Source organism: Daktulosphaira vitifoliae, unplaced genomic scaffold, assembly GCF_025091365.1.
Source record: "Daktulosphaira vitifoliae isolate Bord-2020 unplaced genomic scaffold, ASM2509136v1 Scaffold_3, whole genome shotgun sequence".
NCBI lineage: Eukaryota > Metazoa > Arthropoda > Insecta > Hemiptera > Phylloxeridae > Daktulosphaira > Daktulosphaira vitifoliae.
Window position 1 is genome coordinate 28,699,230 of NW_026099574.1, and position 24,826 is coordinate 28,724,055.

The 24,826-nt window shown below is 24.8% G+C and overlaps 1 protein-coding gene and 2 non-coding genes across 6 annotated transcripts in view; 2 read left to right on the forward strand and 1 right to left on the reverse strand.

Annotated features, from left to right (window-relative positions):
• Positions 1–22,896, forward strand: part of LOC126900822 (lachesin-like) — a 61,072-nt gene extending 38,176 nt beyond the window's left edge. For 3 of the 4 annotated variants that reach the window (XM_050676792.1, XM_050676791.1, XM_050676794.1), the window contains 8 exons: positions 5,365–5,469; positions 6,660–6,866; positions 6,954–7,109; positions 16,614–16,742; positions 17,449–17,586; positions 17,631–17,795; positions 20,227–20,295; positions 22,558–22,896. In XM_050676792.1, the coding sequence (XP_050532749.1) occupies positions 5,365–5,469; positions 6,660–6,866; positions 6,954–7,109; positions 16,614–16,742; positions 17,449–17,586; positions 17,631–17,795; positions 20,227–20,295; positions 22,558–22,739 (1,151 nt within the window). In that variant the 3' untranslated portion in view covers positions 22,740–22,896. The remainder of the gene's footprint in view (positions 1–5,364; positions 5,470–6,659; positions 6,867–6,953; positions 7,110–16,613; positions 16,743–17,448; positions 17,587–17,630; positions 17,796–20,226; positions 20,296–22,557) is intronic. The other variant, XM_050676793.1, reaches the window with a different exon arrangement.
• LOC126903410 (5S ribosomal RNA) lies at positions 12,563–12,681 on the reverse strand. The gene has a single exon (XR_007703505.1). It is a non-coding gene; the product is annotated as a 5S ribosomal RNA (ribosomal RNA).
• On the forward strand, positions 12,911–13,029 carry LOC126903383 (5S ribosomal RNA). The gene has a single exon (XR_007703481.1). It is a non-coding gene; the product is annotated as a 5S ribosomal RNA (ribosomal RNA).
• Positions 22,897–24,826: the final 1,930 nt, after the last annotated feature.

Here is a 24,826-nt window from a genome sequence, read left to right on the forward strand (position 1 = left end):
GTTGAATTTTTTAAATGAGAACACATATTTTGAATTTAATAAAATGTTTGAGATTTTAATTTAATAACAAATGACATTTGACTTTTTTGATATAACTTTATTCGTTAATTAGATATAAACACTTAAAGTTTCAAATTTTTGAGTTAATATACATGTCTAATACACTAGGGATTACAAATACAGGTAGCAAATTGGTTTTTTATGACATAGATATTAGCAGATACACTGCATTGTTATTATCAATGGTAGTAAGGCACATTGTTGTGAGTTAATAAATACACTAATTGACATTACAGAAATTATATCTAATCATAATCATAATTGATAATAAAAAATCCATGACTGTAACAGCAATGTCATAGAAACCAATTAGCTACCTGTATTTGTAATCCCTAGTGTATTATACATGTATATTAACTCAAAAATTTGAAACTTTAAATGTTTATATCTAATAAACGAATAAAGTTATATTGAAACTTCAAATGCCATTTACTATTAAATTAAAAACTCAAACATTTTATTAAATTCAAAATATGTGTTCTCATTTAAAAAACTGAACTTAATGTTTTTTAACCTTGAAGGGATGAAAAATATTATGTTTTTACTACATATTATTGTAGTGTTTTTTGAATCAAACAATATTTTTCTTACCAAAAATTTTTAATTTTCAATAGTTACTGAGTAAACGAGTGTCTTATCTTGAATGAATCAACTTGTATATTATATATATCACCTATATATAAGTGTAGTTGCATAACTATAGTTACATATTGTTCTGAGTTCATATGATTATTTTCTATAATTTTTCGTTCTAGTTAATAAGATAAAGTAACTAAATTTCTAAATTTTAACTTTAACGTGTTAGTGCTTGGTCTTCACAAAATCTGTTACAAGCTTTTAATGTATTTAATATTCAGAGTAATATTAATTACGTTTTTATATGTTTGTTATTCTGATTATAATACAATATATTCCCAAATATAATTTATTAATAAACTACTTAAAAGTATGAAAGTTTTACTTTAAATAATTATTCAACTACTATAATAGTATAATACACCAACTATTAGTTTTACATTTGATGTTAAGTTGAGAAGGTACTTTTTGTGATACCGTTAATTAAACGGTTAATTAAGCTTTACCTCTTTATTATCAGATATTATAACAAATTATTAAAAGTTTTTTTTAAAGAAATGGAAAATTTTATTTCAAAAATAAACATGGTTTTTGCATTTTTTTAAGATGATCATAGACGATTTTGTATAAGTTAAGGTGAAAATTATAAATAACTACTGTAACTGTGAAAAGTTTTCTATATAATTGGATAAGCCATTCATTGAAGTATTTTTTAAACGCCAAAAAAAGTTTGCAATGATATTATAAAAAAAAGAAATATTCAAATTATAGATAAAGTACTCCCGTCACGTCGGGAATTTTTTTTATAAATATTTTTTTTTTGTCCACCTGGGCCGCCTGTCTGTCGATGTATAATATTATTACTTTTTCTGAATTTTGACACAACAACGGCTGTATGACTTTAGTTGCATAAAAGATAAAACTATGAGATCGTAACTTCCGCTTTGGATGATTAATGACCGGTGACGCCTGTCGTATGTACCGGCGCGACATCAAGTCTCCTCCTCTCAATTTACCCTCCACGTAGCCTATTCTTTATATTTTTTTCGTCCTCGCCACATTTAGCTACCAGGATTTTGTGTGGTTGACGTATTGCTTTACCTGTGATTGATTTAAATGAATAAATGCTCTGCTTAAATATATATGCATACAGATTAAACAAATTTAATTTAAAAAATTTATTTTAATAGTTATTGGGAACACAGCTATTTGTTTTTGTTACTGTATTTATTCGAATGATAATTAATTTTTGTAGATTTTTTTTAATCTGATTAATTAATTGATAGGAAAGTATCCCTATTTACTTTTCAATGACTGTAGATTAATCAAAATTTAAAATAAATGCGTTGTTGATATTAATATCCCTATTTTTAGTATTCTTGACTTAAATAGTATTTAGTAATGATTAATTTATATGATATATTTACAATTATAATTGAAAATATAGTAATATAAGTTTGATCGGTTTAATTAATCAAATCTAATTGCTTAAAATAATTAAATCTTCATAATTCTTTTCTCAAGAAGTTATTTATACAAAAAATAGTTTTAAGAGATATATGAAAGAAAAATGGAGAATTTTAATTTATGAATAATCTCATTTTACTTTTTATTATGTTATATCTTTTCATAAAAGGTATACAATATTATAAATACAAAACTATTGTATATTATATCAAGTCTATCTAATATAATTAAATTTTTTTTCTAATTATATAGAATTACTTATAGTCTTTTATATTTAATATAAAAGACTCACGAAAGTGGCAAAGATTTTAATATTTAAAATAAATTTTCGACTTTTTCAATATTTTTGCTTTCTCAGTGTTATTATATAATACAATATAATTTTGCTTTTACTGCATTGAACGTCTATTGTCGTTTGATTCAGTACTTTTCATTTATATTGTCATATCATCTTTAGTTATTCTTGGCGCATACAAGTCATTTGGCATGAATGCATTTCTCTAGACTAACACTTATTCTGTCTTCATGATTTTCCTCACCCAGAACAACAAGCCAACTATGATCGCCAATAAGATAATCGGTTTGGTTATTCCATCGTTTTATTGTACGAATAATAACAATTATAATATCAATGTCCTGCCATTTTATAGTGTCCCATTAAACGATAAACGCAAAATCTATTGTCCAAACATAAAAAAACCGAGTTGTAACATAGTACATTGTTGTCAAATGCAATTCTAAATAGCTACAAATCACATCTTTTAAATAACACATCATTCAACGCTTATAAAATAAGTTTTGAAATTCTGATAAAATAATTTTAGGTCCTAATAAAATACATAATAGGTAACACATATCATTTATCAGTTAAATAACTTCAATAATATTTAACTTACGTGAAATAAATGAAAAACTTTTTACAACGATTACAGACTATAAAATTACTTTAAATTATGTGGTTTGTCCTTAAATTCGGAACTGAGTTCATATGAACCTGTACGTGACAGTTATACACGGAAAGTACACTAAAACTAATTGCATTATAGTATACGCAATTAATTTTAATATTGGAATTTGTTTAATGAATTTTCTGACAGCTTGGTTTTCAAAAAATATGATTTAAACTTTGACTTTATCACTATGATTTTTTTCGCAAAAATTCATTCGTTTTATGGATTAAGCTAACCCGGTGAATTTAATCCAGGAGTTTCTTTTGACAATTTATTTCACCTTAAGTTTTGCTGACCAAGGTTTAATGAAAAAAGTTAACAAAAACTGCAGAAAAAAAAGAAATCATCAAACGTCAAGAAGGTTGATGAGGATTATTTAGAAGAAGGCGAAAGATTGCAAACTGTTTGGAAATATAATTTCATTATAAGAAATGAATACACTTGTCAACTAGGAAAAAATTATCATTAATATTTATTATTATTTTTAATTTAAAAAGCACAAGAAAAAATAAATTCATAAAAAAAAATACCGGTTATAATTTAACAAATCTGTAGTTTTATGTCCATTGTTTACAATTTGAATGTGTATCTATACTAACAATATAGCTATAGACTTTTTTTATTTAATTTGAAGTTTTAATGAAAATTAAAAAGCATTTCTCGTTATTTTAAAGCTTTAACAATAAAATATTATTACATTAATAATAGTAATCAAAAATATATTTTTGTTAAAACAGAGATATATTAAAAAAAAAAAAATTTTAATTTTTCCACTGATCTAAAGCTTCAGTACATTGATCATAAGCTATTAATAAAATAACTTTTATTTTTACGTTCATAACATGACACATTTAATGTATAACATATTTTACAACTACATAGAACTACGGTTATATAGTATAAAATTATACTTACAATATGGAATAATTTAAATCTGCATCTAAAAATTCTCATTAGTGTTTTTTGGGAAAACCAAAAATTGATTTTAGTTTTAAATGTATTCTTATTTTTACATTTTGTGAATAAGTGTTAAAAATGTTCCACGGCATTGGCTATTGTTTTTTCTTTCTTTTTAACTTTAATTATTATTTTTATAATTATTATCATCTTTGTATCAAAAGGCTTGGACGTGTCGACTGCGAATTAAATTGGCCTTTAAGCCAAAAATCCTCTAAAAAAGTTTCATGTATCAGGTGTGTGCTCCCATGTTTTATTTTATTTTGTAAAATATTATGACCGTTCTTGAAAAACTATTATTTTTTACCGAATGCGAATTTTCATTTATAGAACACTTGGTCACCATTTATTTATGTAGAAATTTAAACGATAATTTGACTTGAATCATATAAAAATAAACTTATTTGAATAATTGTATTATAGAACTATGTAATAAAAATGGTATTATAGAAATGTTTTTGTAATATATGTACAAATTAAAATTGTTAAATAACGGCTTTGAATCAATAATAAATACAATTTTTTTTAGCTTCGTTTATTATTGTCCAAAATATAAAAATTGACAACTTACATTTAAAAAAAAAATAGCTCACTATTTAGTTTATTATATTGCTCTCTTTGTTAGTTTTTTCACTTAACGAGAAAAAACTAATATGATGTAATAGGTCCAATAATTCAAAGTCATATGACTATATACATTTCCTATCATCCCTGAAAATCTCATAATTTTTCGAATAATAATAAAAATATATCTCATTATATTCATTGTCATTTATGTTTAATTATTAATTGACATATTTTATTAGTAATAACTTATTATATCAAAGTTTAAATACAATGATTACATATTTATTGTTTTTATATTAAATTTATATGGAGTAGTTTTCATAAAAAAATATTTTAAAGTATAGGCAATCCGTACATATTTTCAATAACGTATCACTTATAAACCAAATATAAATGGGTATTTTCTCCAACATTCACCTAAGGTTAAGATTTATTTTAAATAACTTTTAATTTTAAATCGTGTAATGGTTTAAATAATGGTCTTATTTTTTGTACTTTTTGTACTGTCTTACAGTTTTTACATCATATAGTCTTGTATTCATTAATTATCAATATTTTTATTCATTACGTAATATTCATTAGTATTATAAGTGCAAATAAGTATAAAATTAAATATTATTTTGGAAGAATATCCTTTAATATTTTTCATTGAATTACATTTTTATAAAAAAAAAAAAATAAAAGTAATATAATTTATTAGCTTTATTAAAATATCTTACAATATAAAATAGTAGTATTTCCAAATCAGAACAATGTTCAAAATATTTTGCTTTCTATTATTTTTTAGATCCTTTAATGCCTAGGTTCGCTGAACCGATACCCAATGTCACGGTGAGTGTGGGACGAGATGCTTTGCTGGCTTGTGTTGTGGATAACTTACGAGAATTTAAGGTAAATATGGGAACATAAAATTGAAACATATTTTTCTAACAGAGTATTTTATCTAAATTTAAATTGAAGAAACGAGCTATTCCGAGGGTTTTTGTTCCTGTAAAACTAGTAATATTTATCAAAAAATATTTATTTACTAAATTAAACAAAACCTGAAATAGAATCAGTTAATTATGTATTATTTTTCGTAGAATAGGGAAAAACAATTGTGACATTTCATAAACTTTTAAAATTGCTTTATTGAAATGTACAAAATGTAACAATGAAACGTCCTTTCAACGAAAACGCTGCAGACCAACCTTTTTCCATTAAGGGGATGTTTCCGTATAACAGGGTTTAATTTTAATCTATAAAAAAAAACAGTATCATAGATTTTTTTGTTTAAAAAAGGGTTTTGCCTAATAGAGGGTCCGATGAAAGGAAATTTCATTGTATTAATAAAATTGTATTCGAAGTACAGATAGATAAAAGTTTTTAATTAATAAAAAGTATTAAAATTTGAGCATTTACACGAAAGTAAAGTTAATAAATTTGATAACTAATTTAAATTTCACTAAATATCAAATGAAGATGAGGTATATCAAATTTTCTTATTTTATTAGTGATGTAAAATATTTATTAAGTATTAGTTATTAGTTGATAATGAACTTTCACTGTTGTACACAAGTTTCTTTGAATCCTGAATTTTGGTTCCATTTTTTTAAATGTAAAACATTCAAATAGATAAAAAATTGAGAGTAAAATATTTTAGAATTATCAAAGAACGTGACTAATGATATTAGATAAAAATGTTGTTAAGTTTATTTATTAGTTCAGTTTTCCCTATTAGCCATGATAACATATAAATTTAATTGCACCATAATATTAAAGATTACAAGAACTAAAGCACTGAGATAATTTTTAGTTTATATGATCTTGATAAATATTTATTGCCATTAGAAGTTTTATTTACAGATAGGAATTTTGTATGTTGCATCTTAAAAATGTTTTATGTGTACCTTTATTTTTAAACAGTCAATTTTATTAGGTGCACATTTCAAATAATAATGATTTTTATTTTTTCAATTATGTTTTTAGGTGATATTTCGTTAAAACATTATGAGCTCTCTCCAACGACCATACCACGTTGAATACACCAGTTCTCGTCCGATCACTGAAGTTAAGCAACGTCGGGCGTAGTTAGTACTTGGATNGCGTGGGTTCGAGTCGACACTCAAACTATACTAACTATCCACCACAATGTCATTAGTCAAAATCCAAGACTAACTCTGTCATACAATGACCATCGGTCGTGGTATTTGCACATCAAGGACGTTCAAGAAGAAGATCGAGGATGGTACATGTGTCAGGTAAACACCGATCCCATGCGCAGTAGACAAGGATACTTACAAGTTGTTGGTACGTATTGTTATCGTTTAGTGAAAATAGCTGGCATTAATATTGTAATTTATTATTAACAGATAAATATTTTTATATTTTTTACAGTTCCTCCGAGTATTGTAGACAAGGAGACGAGCACAGACATGGTAGTACGCGAGGCGAGTAATGCTACTTTAGTATGCAAAGCGGCCGGGTATCCGGAGCCGTATGTTATGTGGCGACGAGAGGACGGAGACGATATTAATTATAACGGAGAAACAGGTACGATTACACGCGTTTAAAATAAATATACGATTACACGTATTACAGCTGTGCATGTGTTTAATTCGTGTGAAAGTACTATGGTAATATTTCGCAATAACAAGGTGGGAAGTATAAAGCTTTATGTTTGAGTGTACGGTAACCATCGAAATCAAAATAATAATTGCAAGATTACTTCTCGATGAATTTCGTTAGGTGCGCGTTATTCAGCCTATATCAACAACTATGTTTAATAGTTACCAAGAATTAAAGACAACATATTAATCATAAGAGTAAGCGATTCCTAGAAAATTAAATGAACCAGTCGATTTCGTCAAATATTAATCATATAATTTAGTACAGTTAACGCGATTAATTTACTAAAACATATCGTTTCACTACACTAACACGAAAATGCATTAATTATTTTATTTATAAACTTTTTAAAGGCTTTTAAAATTATGTTTTGTTTGTATTTAATAAAAATTCAATTTTCATAGTATCAAACATATATCAGTGGATATTTTAGTAAAATCATAAAATGTAATTAGATTTTTACTTCATATTAGTGGACTAGTCATAAAAAAAAAGAACACCATATTTTATTTTGAAATAGAAGACATGCCACTTAGACTAATTGATTTGGCAATAGATAGTCGAAATCTGTTTTCTTTCTTTGTTAACAAAGTCAAGGAAATAAGAGTATAAAAAGAGGAACTAAATGCAATCAAGTGTAACGATCACGTCTAAAAAAATGGATAAAAGCATAGCAGACCAGTAGTACTAATTGAAATAATACAGAGGCTTTTTGGAATAAAAAAATGAAATTGTTACAGACAAAAAAATAGTTTTGTGATCGTGCATACAAAAAATTAAATAAGATATAATAATTTACTGAACAAAATGTATCCAACGTAAGTTATAAAGTATATTTTTACTACCTTTAAAATGTTAAGTTGAGTATAAATAAGATATTATCTTGAAGTAATTTTTTTGTATTATATCTTATATTTATTACTATTATTATGTCTTGACCTTACATACTTATAGTTTAAGGCAATTTTAATTAATAAATTTATGTTTTTAATTGTAGAAAAAAGATAGAGTCTGTATAAAATATACAATAAGTACTTATGATAAAAAAAAATTATTGTACATATGTAACTTTGGAAAAAAAAACAATAATTTGTGGATATTCCACCCAGTGGTGGAACTCCAACTGACTTAGTAATTTAGTAAATTAAAAAGTTATTATAATATAATTAATTTTATAATTGAAGTAGATCCCTACTCCAAGATCTTGGCGATCCGGAGGATTATCTGGAATTTTTTGGGATGATAGGATTTGAATGATTTTGAAGTCGGTTGTGGAATTTTTTGTATTTAAAGATAGTTTATTTTACGGTAAGGAGTTAGAGGTCATTACGGATTGTTTTATATGATATGTAAGGAGGGACGTTGAGTATACGGCGAAGACACTTAGATTGGAAAACATGAATTTTGTTAATGTTCTATATTTTTATCAAACAGCAACACATTCTTTTGTGATATACATTGTTATTCAATAGTACTAACACACATGTACAACCACGTTAATTTTAATTATGGTGAGAAATTCATATTTAATGTAATTTTTGAACATCAAAATTTTAGGCATTAGTACTCTAAGGTAATTTTTCAACTATCTTTCTTAAATATTCTATAATGCATAATTACAGTATTATACAAATTTCAAATTTAAAATCCATTCACTGAAGTCAAGAAAAATCTTAGAAACTTAACCTCGTCTTCTTACGCCAACTTACTCTAAGTAAAGTGCTTAATTTTTATTGTTGTTTTTTAGTGTTTTGAGCAATTAAATACATAGTTCACTTTCTAAATCGAGTAACATTCTTTGAATATTAGAGAATAATATAATCAATGTATAATAAATAATTTCTCGGGATATAATTTTCGTTTAAATTGAATTATTACAAAAGTTAAAAAGTTATACTAGAATCACTTTTTCACATTTTACATCAACAAAACGCATCTATCAACTGTTTTCTAAAACATTTTATTTTTGTAAAATAATGTGAATATTTTTTCATTTAAAAATTTCGTTGGATTACATACATTCAATAAAAACTTACCTAATAAACCATAACGTCAAACCGCCGTTGTTTATTTAAGGTCATAAATAAAACCTTATTCTTTACCTTTTTCTACTGTCACCGACTGCAGAGTTTCAAGATTACTGCAAAATGAATTGCTTTCCATACGTACTATCTATTCGCCGTGAGCGCTTTATGATGAAAAATTATAATTCTTTTAGTTTACATACGTGTGTTGTAATTGTGCGCACCAGAAAAACTCTTTTTTTGCAATTTACGAAATAGTTGGATGTCATAATATAAATTCAAATACGGGAAGAATTTTTCAAGCATATAATTTAACATTCTATTAATATAAATTTAAATTAATGATAAATATTCAAAGGATATTGCACTAATAACAATTTTTATAATTGTTATTGAATCAACAATTATTTTTGAAGAATTACTTTTGTTTATTGTTTTAATGCCGTTTTACATCATTTTATTCAATTTTATTTATTTATGTTACAAAAAATTTTTAAATTTTGTTCAGTGATTTAGCATGAATTTATATTTCAATAATTTTTTAGTTACATTAACAACATTAACTGACTTGCAATCGGAAATAGTAATATTATTTAGAAAAATTGCATTTATTAAAAATGTATAAAATTATTTTTTAGTGTAGGACATCAAATGAATAAATATTTAGGAATCCCTGTAATATTAATAGTAAACATAACATTTGCGTTACTCATTTATCAAATTCTTTTTACTTTAAATTTAATTAATAAAATTTTCACTTAAATTTTAGTTTTTCGTGTTTAAAAATAATATTTATTCGTGTAATATAAGTCTTAGCTTTTCATTTGAATATAATAACTTAAAATTTTATTTTTTGACTATATCGAAAATGAAGGATATGTTATCTATATAATTATTGTGAATAATTATCATTATCAGATATTATCTTTTTTTCTAATAAGAATTCTCTTAGAAAATCAAAAAACTTCCAGCCTTTACTATTCACCTTAGAACTTAGGGTTTATTTGTGCCACTATTATAGGATTGCCTAATGGTCCTAAGTAAAATGTTGCCGTGTGGTAAACTCAAGGGATTCGTCCCACATGCTGTTTAGTAATGTATAACATTAATTGACCGTATCGTCAGTATCTCATGGTGACCAACCAGCTTTTTTTACATGCACTTATGGTCGTATCGATTTACACTTGTCATGGTAACTTTTATTACTCTATGCAGAGAGTGTGTAGGCTTGTGATTATAATCACTGTATACTTAATAACTCACGTGATCAACACCCATTTTGATCGGCCACAGTTGCCAATAATGTCACAGCTTAATAAGATATATTTTCTGGTCATTTATTGTGTGTATGTCCATCATACTGACTGTAGTTTAATTTGACACACCTCCGTGCCAATCGTAGAAATATTCCGTTTGCCCTAAGCAATTTATATATTACATCCGGACGGATGGCCGCTCGGGAAAACAAAACCAAGTTCTGTACACAAAATACATTCAATACTTGTCCGTCGATCGAAAAGCTGTGTAATTTATCCGGTTTTCCTTTTCTATTGCCCACCTACATTCCGCTGAACTATTGTCAGTTTACCAACATAGTCTATTGCGTGCAGTAATGAAACGGATGTTCTGTACTCGCATGTACATGATAAGGTAGATATTCGACTGGACAGATTTTTGCTAAAGCCCCCGGGCACATTGTTCTGCAGAATGCCATAGTACGTCTAACTCTCTGGAGACATTCACTGACCTACGTATCCTTTCCTTATACATATATTACTCGTATAAACTTCACAAGCACTTCCCACCTGTTTATACTTACTTTGGTAAATATATGAGTCGCAGCGGGTAATTTCGTATATCATATATATTTTTCGTGTTTTCTGGAGAATATTATGTTACTAAAATATGACCTCTGCAACCAAATTTTTGATCTTCGACGAAAATGATTGCGCCATGAATTTTAATTTAAGTTCATATATAAAATAATAAATAATGATGTATGATTTCCCGTTATTCGAATATAAATTACATTTTATTTGAATAACGGTAAATCATACATACATGTTGATAAAGTTTTAACTTTTTTATTTGATAAGATAAAATACGATTTTTAAAAATGGAGTCACTACCAACAAAGAATCTAAGTGTATACTTGTTGTTATAAAGTTCCTACAATAAAATATTAAAGAGGGTGCACAACTTCGAAAGCTAAGAAAAATATCATTTTCTTAGTCAATAATAAATGAATACATATCAAATGCATTGTAAATCGTACACAATTCTGTATATTCTCTAGTGCTTGTGAATATACACATTTTTTAATAATTAAGTTTAATCTTGGAAATTAAACTCTTATGTTTCGTATTACAGATAAATTATGAAAATATTTGTAAAGATTTTCACAGTACTATAAACATTTTTGAAACTTAATTGATTTTTTCAATATGATTATTTGAGCTAAACATAAAACTCTTCAGTTCGTAAATAAAAACATCTAAATGTTTGTCCATTGTATCACCAAACCTTGCAACAAATTTTAAACTTTTTAAGAACACTCAAGTCAAATACCCCAATCCTTATCATCGCCTCCAGCTTTGTCATTTAACGGCAACTTTAAAACTGCCATGATAAATATATTGAACAATAAAAGAAACTTTGAAGTAATCAATAAGTTACCCTACATGTTAAACCGTAACTTGGAGACTTTCTTTAGGTAAGCGAATAAAAAAAAAATACAGGACCAATAGAATTTTAAAGACCAGCAACTCATAAATAAAGAGGGAAACCGTAGAGTGGCGAATGTTGACAAAAATAATGTTATACCATATCTATTATATCTGACATATCTAAAATTTTTAAATTAATTACAAGATCATGATGATTGTGATATTTTATTTATTTATAAAATATATGAATATTTTTTATGATATGATGTTATAACTTCTAAAAAACATTAATATTTGTTAATTAAGTTGGTAAAATTATTTAGGTTGTTTTAAAAATAAAAAAGCTAACATGTTAAAAAATTTATTTTAGATATCATTAAACAAATTAATATATTGAAATAAACTTATTAACTATAAATTATCGATTTCTCATCAACAACTGGGTGTAACTTTAAGTACTTAAATCACCGCTAAATGTATTAACTAATGTTTTATGTATTTCAGTAGTATATTTATATGAGATTAATATAATGTAATCAATGTTTTATAAATTAATATTTGAGACAATTAAATTTTTTGCCTGAAAGGGGTCGGCCTGACCTAAAATTATTTTTGTGAGAATATCGTAAGTTAAATTAAAAGAATATTAAAATAATATTTTATGCATTATTCTGTTTAAAATAAAAATAGCCAACAACACGTAGTGTTCCCAAGCGGTCACCCATCCAAGTACTAACTACGCCCGACGTTGCTTAACTTCAGTGATCGGACGAGAACTGGTGTATTCAACGTGGTATGGTCGTTGGCAAGAGCTAATAAAGTTTTAACAAAATATGAATGTAGTGTAGTTTTTTTCTATATAAATATGTTTTAATTGGTGATTGACTTCTGTAAGAATATTTATTACTATGATCTTATTACTTATATTATACACGTTGTATTTTCATTGCATATAATTTATAATATTAATTAAAACATATTTAGATAGAAATAAACTACAGTACATTCATATTTCGTTAAAACATTATGAGCTCTCGCCAACGACCATACCACGTTGAATACACCAGTTCTCGTCCGATCACTGACGTTAAGCAACGTCGGGCGTAGTTAGTACTTGGATGGGTGACCGCTTGGGAACACTACGTGTCATTGGCTTTGTTTTTTGTTTTAACTATTTTTTAATAGTTATTTACAACACTGAACCGTTATGGTTTTAAATTATAAAGTTTATTGTTGAAAATTGTTTTATTTATTTAAAATTTTTTATTGCGAGTGATTTTGTGTTTTAATATGTAGTTCAATGATTTATCATATGTAATAAAATGTTTAAGTGCAATTGTTAAATGCATCAGTAAAATTTTGATTCATATTTTCAACACTAGTTTTTTACTTAATCAATGAAAATAGTATAAAAACTACTAAGCATCTATACATAAAAATAAAATTAGGGTTTTAAATTTAAAATATTTTAGAATTGAAAATTTCACTCTTCGTAAAATATTTCAAATTGAAAATTTGAAAAATATTTCTTTCCTACTTAGAGTTATATATATAGATAGTACTGGTGACTTTTTAGTTTTAATATGTTATTGTGCCACGTTTTTTCGAATGAAATCAGTTGAGTTTCAGGCTTATATATTACTTATGCTTATATATGACCATACTTCTGCGAGAGAGGTAAATTATAATGATAATTTAACTGAAATTAGTATTTGTTAATAAAATGGATATCGTAAATGATCATAGCTTGGCCATTGTTAACAATTTATAAATATTGCAACTATGAACAATCATCAGATTTGTTCTGTTCTATGAATTTCGCAGTATCACAATAGATTCAAATAATTTAATTTTATAGATTTAATGCAAAATTTAAGTTATATAAATGGGGAAACATAAACACTGAATAGGTGTTCAACCATGTTCTGACATTTTTAATAACTTATATCCAGCAATTATTTTTTGTAATTTAAAAAAAATAATTTAAACAATTTGGGACAATTTTACTATTAAAAGCATATTTTATTCATTGTCTCCTATAAGAATAAATATGTTTCTAAACACAATATTTTTTTACTTCTAACTTTCAACATTTTAAAACATCTTTTTTTTAGTCCTTTTCTTAGAAAATTATTTGATGAGTTGATTATAACAACTTTAGAATAAGTACTTATTGAGTTATATGCACTTTAACACATAACCATTTAATAAATTCAAACTTTATACATTCAGTAGTTAATATAAACATTTAACAAATTATATTTTTCATTAAAATAAAATAATTCACAATAATAAATTTCATGAAATTTTATAATCCTAAATATAATAAAATATAGTGCCTATGAACTTTGAAATATAATTGTTGAAGTTTTTATTGAAAGCTCTCACAATAATAAATCTAGTAATTTGTCCAATATACATTATGTGTATATTCATATATTAAAGGTTCTAAGTATTATCAAATAAATAATTAATCTTCCATCGCTCTATTAAAAATTCTAATTAAAATAATAAACTTAAAAAACATTTAATTTTTTTATAGATGATTTTAGTGTTACTCTGTATTAAAAGGTCGTCATTCAATGAAAACGTTACATAAAAGTGACAATTTTTAACAACTTATTTAGTACTGAAAAATATGAACCACTCATATTCAAAAATAAAATAATGACTATAAACTTTTATTTTATGACATAATTTTAATAATGAAATTATAGTTATTTCGTATGTATTAATTGTTTGCTTATTAATTCAATGATTTATTACATTTTACTTCTTCATTAACATGTTATTTCGTTTTACATGTTACGATGTACAATTATGTTTTGAATTTTGTGGTGCTTAAGTCTTAAAGACAAAAATTAATTTTTTTCGTTTCTTGTAAAGTAGTGTACACAACCTTCTTTTTATTTATTTATAAATAAATAATTATGTATAACATTATCTACATTTATTTTTTCCTATCAATGTAGGAAATGTAATTTTTTCAACTATAACTGTCGAAATTAAAATATATTATTATTAAATACAATTTTAACTAAACAATAAGGAATTAATTTTTAGCTAATTAGCAAAAGCAACCCCTCCTACTTATGCGTATACACATTACAGGCATATAAAATATACTTTGATCATGTTTAAATATTTCTTTATTATACACGTCGTTTTTTATAATTAAGAAACATTTTTTAATGATTCAAAATGTAATGCAAGACAGTGAAATAAATACGTATTTTGGTTAAGTTGTATAAATGTATACGACTTATTTATTTTATTTTATTTTTTAGAATATGTAAAATAATGATCATAAAACTATTTTTAATATCTCGAGTAATTTAAAAATAATTATTTTTGCACTTTTAATTACACTGTATAAGTTATAAGTAAGCATTTATAATACATACAGTTGATATAAAATCGTTTTTAATGATAATTGAAGAATATTTCAGACTATTAAAAATTTAATTTAAATATTAAAAATCAACATTCATAGATATATCAATGAGTATAAAAATACCTGTATTATACTTCATTTAACATAAATTTGAATATTCATTATTCCAACTACCTTCTAGCTAAAGGCAATGTAAAAAGCAGTTAAAGAAAAACAAAACTTCTCAACCAAGATATTTACATATTTTATTACGTTTTAAATGTTATACTACACCCGTTTAGTCTTTAAAGAAAAATGGAAGTAATTATGAGTTGGAAAAAGTAGGAAACTGATTTTGTATTAAAACGGTGTACCATTTTAAAAATGTAAATTTACAGCTACCGTATCCTACGTTAATAATCATAAAATTATTAAAAATGTGTAGAAGAATAATTCAATGTACAAAAGTTTTATTAGTTATATTTAGTCATCATTCTACAAGAATTTGATATTTGAATATTTAGTGTATCTAATTTTATACACAGTATTTAAAACATTGTACGAATTTTGATGATTCAATGAATAGGCGTTAAAACCCTGAAAAAAGTATTAAAAAAATCACAATTGTTATGAATATAGAAATTATGGTATCCAATCAGTTCATCACGTAGGTCAATCGTCGTCAAAATTAACCTAATAAAAATCTAAAAAAAGTTCAAATGAGTAAAGAATTTTTTTATTTTTTAGCTTTTAGGTAACGCAAACATTTAAGTTTATAATAATAATGGAGTCCAATTAAGGTGCCTCAACGCTCTTTATAAAAAATAAATTCGAACTAGGTAAAATTATTTGATAAAAAACGGTATCAGTATTATCTTGTAAAATGACACCATTTCATTGATCAATAATAATATAATTTTATTCGTTGTTATTGGCCAATGAAAAATTGGTACGTCCCGAATGAAATCGATGTGCTGACAAACAAAATGATAACGATATCACTTATGTATTGGATTTTCACGCATTGATTGACATATTGCTCGACTACAGTACATTGTTATTATTATCGTATTCGAATTGATAGAACATATTTATGTGGGTGCTGTTCCAAAAATAGAAGTGACAAAAGGTGTTAATTTAATTCAAAGTTTAGTCTGTCATAAAAATAATATAAAAATGAATTATAGCAAGGCGATAAATAATTTATTGTATATTTGAATAAATAATTATTGTTCTACGATAAATAAATTAATGAATTAATGAGCTATCATCGAAAAATTATAAGAAATTTATTTTTAATTTAATATAATAATATAATTTAATACTTTAAAAAATTCTCAATATTTTTTCCTTTGTAATGTTTCAGTTAACTTTGTCGATGGTGAAGTTTTTCACATAACAAGAGTTAGCCGATTACATATGGGCGCATATTTATGTATAGCATCTAACGGTGTACCTCCGTCCATTAGCAAAAGAGTCACGCTCAAAGTCCAATGTAAGTACATCAATTTTATAACATTGAGTTTACTATGCAGGGTTGGAAAAAAACCTTGCTTTTCTTTGACCAAGGCGTCACGGTTTTTTTAGGGATTTATCTAAAACACCAACCGGGTTTTGTATCAACCTATTACCCGGATCATTTTAGCAGGTTTTTACTTTTATAAAAAATCCGTCTTCAATAATAAATATATTTATGATACAAATAATAATTTTTTATATTGACCGACACAAACAAATAATAACAAAATTAAAATATCACAATATCCTCTACGCCCCCCTATCGGAATTAAAATATTGTATTTTTTATTTTTATACTTTTAAATATTGATTAAAATAAAAATAAAAAGCATAATTTTTTATAAAAAAAGAAAACAGTTTTTCAGAAGAAATTTGTTTTATGATTAATGAAATTTACAAATTAACAGTACGGATTTTTAAAAAAATTGTCTGGATTTAGCCCAGTGGATTTTTTTGGATGAGTTTTTTTCACCAACTCTGTTGCTATTTTTTTAATATTTATATCATTTTTCCTAACGTATTTGAATAAATGTGTTTTTTTACCAAAATTTTGAATATTTATAAACATATTTTGAATGAATTTTATNTATTTATATCATTTTTCCTAACGTATTTGAATAAATGTGTTTTTTTATCAAAATTTTGAATATTTATAAACATATTTTGAATGAATTTTATTACAGTTCCGCCAATGTTGACAATATCAAATCAATTAGTTGGAGGATATATTGGCCAGGATATTAAACTGGAATGTCACACAGAAGCATTTCCAACGTCCATTAATTTTTGGACGACCGAAAAAGGGGATATGATTGTTTCAGGTAAGTTCAAATAAGTGATTTTGTGAAAAACTGAACAAAAGTAGATATGACTGTTTCAGGGGAAAAATACGAGGCAGTTTCTACTGACAATGGATACAATAAATACATGATTTTGAAAATTAGAAAACTGTCTCCACAAGATTTTGGATCTTATAAGTGTGTGGCAAAAAACTCACTTGGAGAAACCGATGGATTCATCAAGCTTGATCGTAAGTTTTTAAAATTAAAAAAAAATACTGATTAATAATATTGATATACAATTTGTATATAGTTAAATAATATTAATATTAACATTAATTATATTTTTATTAAAAATATATGAAATTATACTGTTTTACATGTTAAGAAATAGTTTTACGGAAGTTATTATTATATTTAATAGGTTTTTCGTGATTTTCTAATATCGACTTTTGGAAATTGAATTACCTATTACATGAAAAACTAATATTTAATATATAGGTTTATAGGTTTATGCATTTTATTTTTCATTAAAATAATACGTTCCAATATTTTAATAAAAAATTCATTTAAAAAAACTGCAAAAATATTAAAGTTTAAACTAATAGAAAATTATAATACATTTCTATTTTCCATAAAATTTTAAAGCTAAAACGAGAATAATTTGACAAAATCAAATGTATTAGTTTTTTAGTTTTCAATTATTGATACTTCACTTTTGGTTATGGTTAGTTAAGGTAAGTGCGTTACTAAAAACAAAAAAAAAGTATATATATTTATCATAACTAGGGTTCAAAACTTTATGGAATTCTAAAAAATGCTTAGATAGTTACTAGGGAACTTGTTTGTGTACTTAATTTTGTTCATAACTGACATATTCTATGTGATATATTTTATTTATTTATCCTTGATGTGAGTTTGAGAAAGCGAAAATTTCGCAGGATTTCAATCGTTATGACAAAAGTCAATTTTAATTTTTACATACTGTGTGTACTTATTTTCAACAAAAATGCTAGTAGACGTTAAACTATAATTAATTACAAAGTAATGTGAAAAATAATTACCTGCTAGATTTATACATTAATTAATTACATAAATAATATCCGATATGATTTTTTTAAAGAATGCTTGCAGTTTCGCTAATTTTGTACAGAATTTAGATATTTTAACTTAAAAATAATCTTAAAATATTATGGCATAGGTATGGCATTTAAATGTTTATTTTTTATGCTGATCATTATAATATGTTGAAAAATTGTGTACAAAATGAGTACATCTTAAATCTATTTCTACACGAAAATAATTTGTTTTTTACTTAGCAATAAATTTTAGTCCTAAAAACATGAACAAATGTGTAACAAACACTGTAGTTTCGTTTAAGTACGTTTATTTTATATCTTCTTTACAAGAAGCTACATTCATTCCATTTTACATTTTCACATTTCATAATTTTATTTTCCAATTGTTCTAATTTATTTTTGGACTCTACAAGTTCTACATACTCGGTGCAACACCATATTGCTGTAACAATTATACTAAAAAGTTATTTGATAAATGTTTATGTCCAATATTTGCTATGTATTACCTCAAAAATAATTTACGGTTATAATAATGTTTGATGTATAAAGTAATATTTTAATGATTAATATTAGTTCTTATAAATATATTATTATATTATTTACCATATTACGTAGTGACATAGCATATTTATAAATTTTAAATACTTTTATATTAACTCCTATTATTTTAGCTTATAATTTCAGGAATTTATAATTTAAAAAGATATATGTCTGAGGAATAACAATAAAAATGGCAAATAAAAACATAAATAGATAATTAAAATATTAATAAATAAATAGAAGTTTTAAAAGCTATGGTAAATATATATGTTTGTGTTTGTCCATAGTTTTATTTTCGATTAGCATCGATCGGCAAGTTCTATACTGTATTGTGTAATGAACAAATTTATTAAATTGAATACTGTAATTCAATTAACAATGGTCTTTAATAAATGAATTAATAAAGATGAGTAAATGATATTGTTTACATAAAGAGAGACATCAAAATAGTTGGATTACATAGTCAAACTAATTAGCTCTTACAGACGATTAATCTCAATAGTTAATTTGTATAACTGATACTGATTATGAATATTTGTTTACAATAACCCAAGCATAATTTAAATTAAAGGAAGAATTGAAAAATAAGTTCTTTAAATTTATATTCCTTTTCAATTTACTAAGAAAAACTTAGATATTTTTTATGTAAATTTAGTTATTATTGACAAAATGAAGCTTTTATGTAACATATATATATATATTTAAATAAATATTATATTTTTATAATTTTCAAAGTTAAGGAAAATTACATTTTAACACGTAGATATGATATTCTACACATTAAGTGACATTAATTTTCATTTTCGAGCAATGAGCATTTTATTTTGTTAGTTATATGCACAACTTTTCATAATAATTTATACAATTTTAGACTCCATAAAAATGGGCCAAAACAATAATATATATTTTATGTACTTATTGCCCAAATTAAAATGTTTTCATAGAACCTTTTGAACCTAAAAATTAATTAGAAATTTGATAAAATTATATTTATATGCTTGAGTTTGAGTAATTATCTTTTTTATTATGGTAATTATGTTAAATATTATGTTTTGTTTAATAGAGATCCCAATGCCATCTAAACCTATGATAAGTTTTGAAGATATTGACATTGATAATGAAATTGAAAAAGGTACGTTTAAAATACTATCCGTCTATTCTTGATTTATCACTAAAAAAAATTATTTTATCTGGTTAAATCAATTATTTAGTTAATTAGATAATAGAGTTTTATTTTTATTAAAACAATTTTGTAAAATAAATCCATTTTAAATGTAAACATTGATATGCACAACAAATAAAGCTGTATCTCAAAAGGTTTGATTTTGAGGCAAATGATTAGATGAGGTATTTGAATTTAAGTTTTATTTCTCTTATAATTAATATGGTCTGTCGAACAGGAATTAAAGAAAAATATTTAATTAAACTAATTAAATCACTCTGAAGTTTAAATATTTGATAACTGATTAGACTTAGATTATTTAATTAATAATACACAAACAAAAATTAACTAGTTGAATATTAGACCTATGTTTTTTTTTTATCGTTATGCAATATTTTAGCAGTCTACTACTCTATCTTATTAAAGTCATTTTTCTTATTATAATAAATTAAGTATAATTAAAAATGTATGTAGTGTAAAATAGATTGATAGTAAATTTTACGAATAAATAATAATTATTCGATTGATAAATTATTTATCAATCGAATTAAATTTGCGTAGACTAATTCTTGGATTTTCTTTTAAGTTTTTTTTTTTTTTTGTGTAATTTAACAGCTAATCTTAAATACAAAGGCTGCTACCTAATCCTAAATAATAATACACGGACTACGACAATAACGAATAAATAATAATAACAAAATAATAATAATAATAACACAACAAATATAATAAGATAAATACAATTTTGGTAACTAAAATCATTATAAATATCGTAAGTTGAATTGGTACGTATCAAAATTTACTAGAACAAATTTACTAATTCGCAGTAGCAATGGACCACAATTAATGTATTTTTGATACCTTAAAAAAATTTTAATTTATGTAACAACATGTATACTACTCAATTTAAATTATTTATATTAACGACAATAAGAAAAAAACTGATAATTATATTTACCAATTAGCCGCAATTGATGCAGTTACATAAAAGTTAATATTTTTTTCGTTTCACTAAATTATATGTCTGTTTCTATAAAACAAAATAAACTTTTCTCAATATAAATTTTAACAAAAACGATCATTTTTATCAACAGATTATTATTAATTAAGTGTTTAAATAGATGTAACAATTGATCGACCGATAGTAGTGATATTCACAACGTATAGTGTACACAGTCTTATTGTAGTGGCAAACACGCACAGCTCTATGTTGCACCCGCAACATCATTATTCGTTGCGCATATCATCATAATATTTTGTAATCAAATTCTAATTATTTTAATTAAATTATATTATACAATTTGTAATCAATTAATTTACATTATGGCGATAATATCGTCATCAGTGGTTGGAACCTTTCAAAAAAGAATCGGTTCAAAACAATTTCTGATGAAGATAATGAAGAATCCCCAACTGGAACCTCAAATTATTTTTTATATAGAGTCCTTTGAAGTACGGAACCCTACAAAAACACGGTTCTTTTAAAGGTTCAATTATAAACTATGTTACCATAATCTATATGAATAACGCGTTACCATTTTAAAATAAAAATTATGTTATTATTACAATAATATTTAGCGGTAGAAATCATAATGGTAGAAATAATATTTATTGAAAATAAATATTATTATTATTTATGATGGAAAAATAATCAATTTTTACTTGTTGAAAGTCGCATGACATCAAATATTTTTGAAAAAACATTCGAGTCAAAAAAAGACTATACTGATTCTTAATGCCTTTTGCATTTCTTTGGCTCATGTTCATTTGTTGTTCAAAGACTAAAAATATAACTTTCCTAAAAAATTGCTTTATTATAGACGCAACCAAAAAATTCTTAGTGAAAAATAATTGTATGTATATAGGACTTTATATGTAATAATATACAGTTACCTCAATTAGGCCGTCAAGAATAAATATGATTACTTCTAAATATAACTCTGTATATAACAATAAGGTTATTTATATGATCACCTATTGGGCAGTACCCTTTTATAACCAGTTCTTAACAGAATCCCTTAAAAAATAAAAGTTTATGAACTCTAATAGAACCGGAACCTCCTATTTTTTATTTTATGAATATCTTTAGAATTGGTTCCTAAAAATCTCAAATGTTCCAACCCTTGTTCATCATTATATTTTATTTAAATGATAATCTAATTATTATTATTGGTGATTAATTTTCATGTCAATTTTATGAATTATTTCATTTTCTTTGTGTATTTTTTTTAGGCATTTATGAAGAAAACACATCATCAGATTTAATTTTGTTATCATTTCCGACCGATAACAACTTTTCCAGTTCAGCGTTTTCCCTTAACTATTCCTATTCTAGTTGGATTTTAAGACAATATTTTATAAGCATATCAATTATCTTGCTCTATTTTTTTAAATATTTTCCACTTGACTTTTAGAGTAACGATTTATATATCTTTGTAAAACATTGTTATTTTATGTTGCATTTAAATCATGTAAATAAATGTAAAGTAGCATCATAAAATTTGTAAATAAGTCATTTATGTTTTTAAATATGATTGATTTTTTTTTATTTATAAGATGATAGAACTATTCAAAATAAAATGTATATGTAAAATATTGATGAAAAAAGTTTAATTTTTTGTTTTTATCCTTTTGTCTCAGATAATTCATAATATTACATAATCTGAACAACCATTTTTTCGTTCACTATTTTTGGTATATTAATGAACTAAAATAAAGTTTGTAATAAGAACAAATAATTGAACGGCTTAATTTTCAAAGCTGAATGAAATTTATATCTAACAATAAACAAACTATTATTTAATGAGAGTAGTTCAAAATCTTTGCCAAAATTATACTTCAATTGTGTTGTCCAATTTGTTTATTATAGTACTTGTAAGATTAAAAGCTAAACCATCGAAACAACTAATTCCCAGCAAATTTGGGTTAAATTACAGGGTAAACCGTTTATATGAGCCACTTAATTAAACATAGAATATAAATAATTTTTAAAACATTTTTTTGGTTACTTTTAGTTATATATTTTTCTCGATCTATTAACTATTTAGTACTTTTTGAGTTCATTCGAGGAATTATCGTATATTATATATGTATTTAAAATGTTTGAAAACTTTTATATCTAAGTATTGCATTTAATAAACGGATGATGTTGTATTAAAAATTGAAAAGCGATTAAAAAACACTTAAACAATTGTATTAAATGCAAAATAGGCGTTGCAATTAAAAAGTATAAATTTGACATTATTATAAGGTATAAGATATGAACTTCAAAAGTTTGTATGACTAATAATTCAAAAACAATATTTAACTAAAAGAAACGAAACAAAATTTACAAACTTGTTTATACTTTGCGAGTAATTGAGTGGTTTATGATAAACGGATCACCCTGTATAGAGAAAGAGTTTACCGAGGGTCTACAGTGGACACATAGTATAACAACATGTTATCAAACATTTGGAGAAATGTATGCTTAAGTGGGTGTAAGATGAGTCAGTGAAAAGTCAGTAAAGGTATTGAGCTAGACGGATAAACATACTACACGTAGTCGTATATAATGTTCTTTGTGCAACGTGTATTTACTTTCTCTCTCTATTTTTCATTGCAACTGTATACAGCTGTTTCTTTAAAAATTTATCGCCTCTGTCAGACTCTATCGATCGGATCGTATATCTCGATGGACCAGCGGATGGTTTCCCGGGAGAAACACTTAATCTGCATATAGCGATGCCTATCGAAACAAATTGACTGAATTGACCAATAGACAGTAAGATAGTGAGTAATTAAGGTATTAATATAAACTATTTTAATTAGTTTTTTCTTATTACCAATATGGTATATTATATCACATCAAATCTATTATAAATTGATAACTTTTGACAAACAAACGTACTTAATGAAAGTACATTACATTGTTTAATCTCTTTTCCTGTAATTGAAGGGCTTGGTGCATTAACCAAGTAAGTCCATTTAATTTAATTTTTCGGGTGAAACAATTTTATAAAAAAATTTTCCTTAAAAGCGATAGTAAAATGTTTTTTTTTTAAATTAAATATCTTTACAAATAATAGGAAAATAGAAATAGCTTCTGTAATGAATTCTACAGGAAAATCATATCTGTTCAAAATTGATAACAAAATTATTTTCCGCAGAAATTGGATTTATATGGTTGTTGCATCGAGCCCTTCAATTTGAAAAACATATCAACCCAGTATAAGACTTAGAAATTTGCTAAAAAGAAGTTCTGAAAAGTTATGAATAACTCTGACAACCTTTGTTATTATTTTACAATATATATTTTTTTATTATTAAATTTGTTATCATCTCGTTTTAATAACTTATTTAGCTTATTTATAATTAAAAATATATTTGAAATATTAATTCACTAAAAAACTAGAAGAAGGGGAAAATTAGGCATTTATAAAACTCAACGTGAAAGTTGTACTAAATGTTACGTAGGACAAACAAAAAGAAACATAGGGGTCATGTTTAAATCTCATGTTGC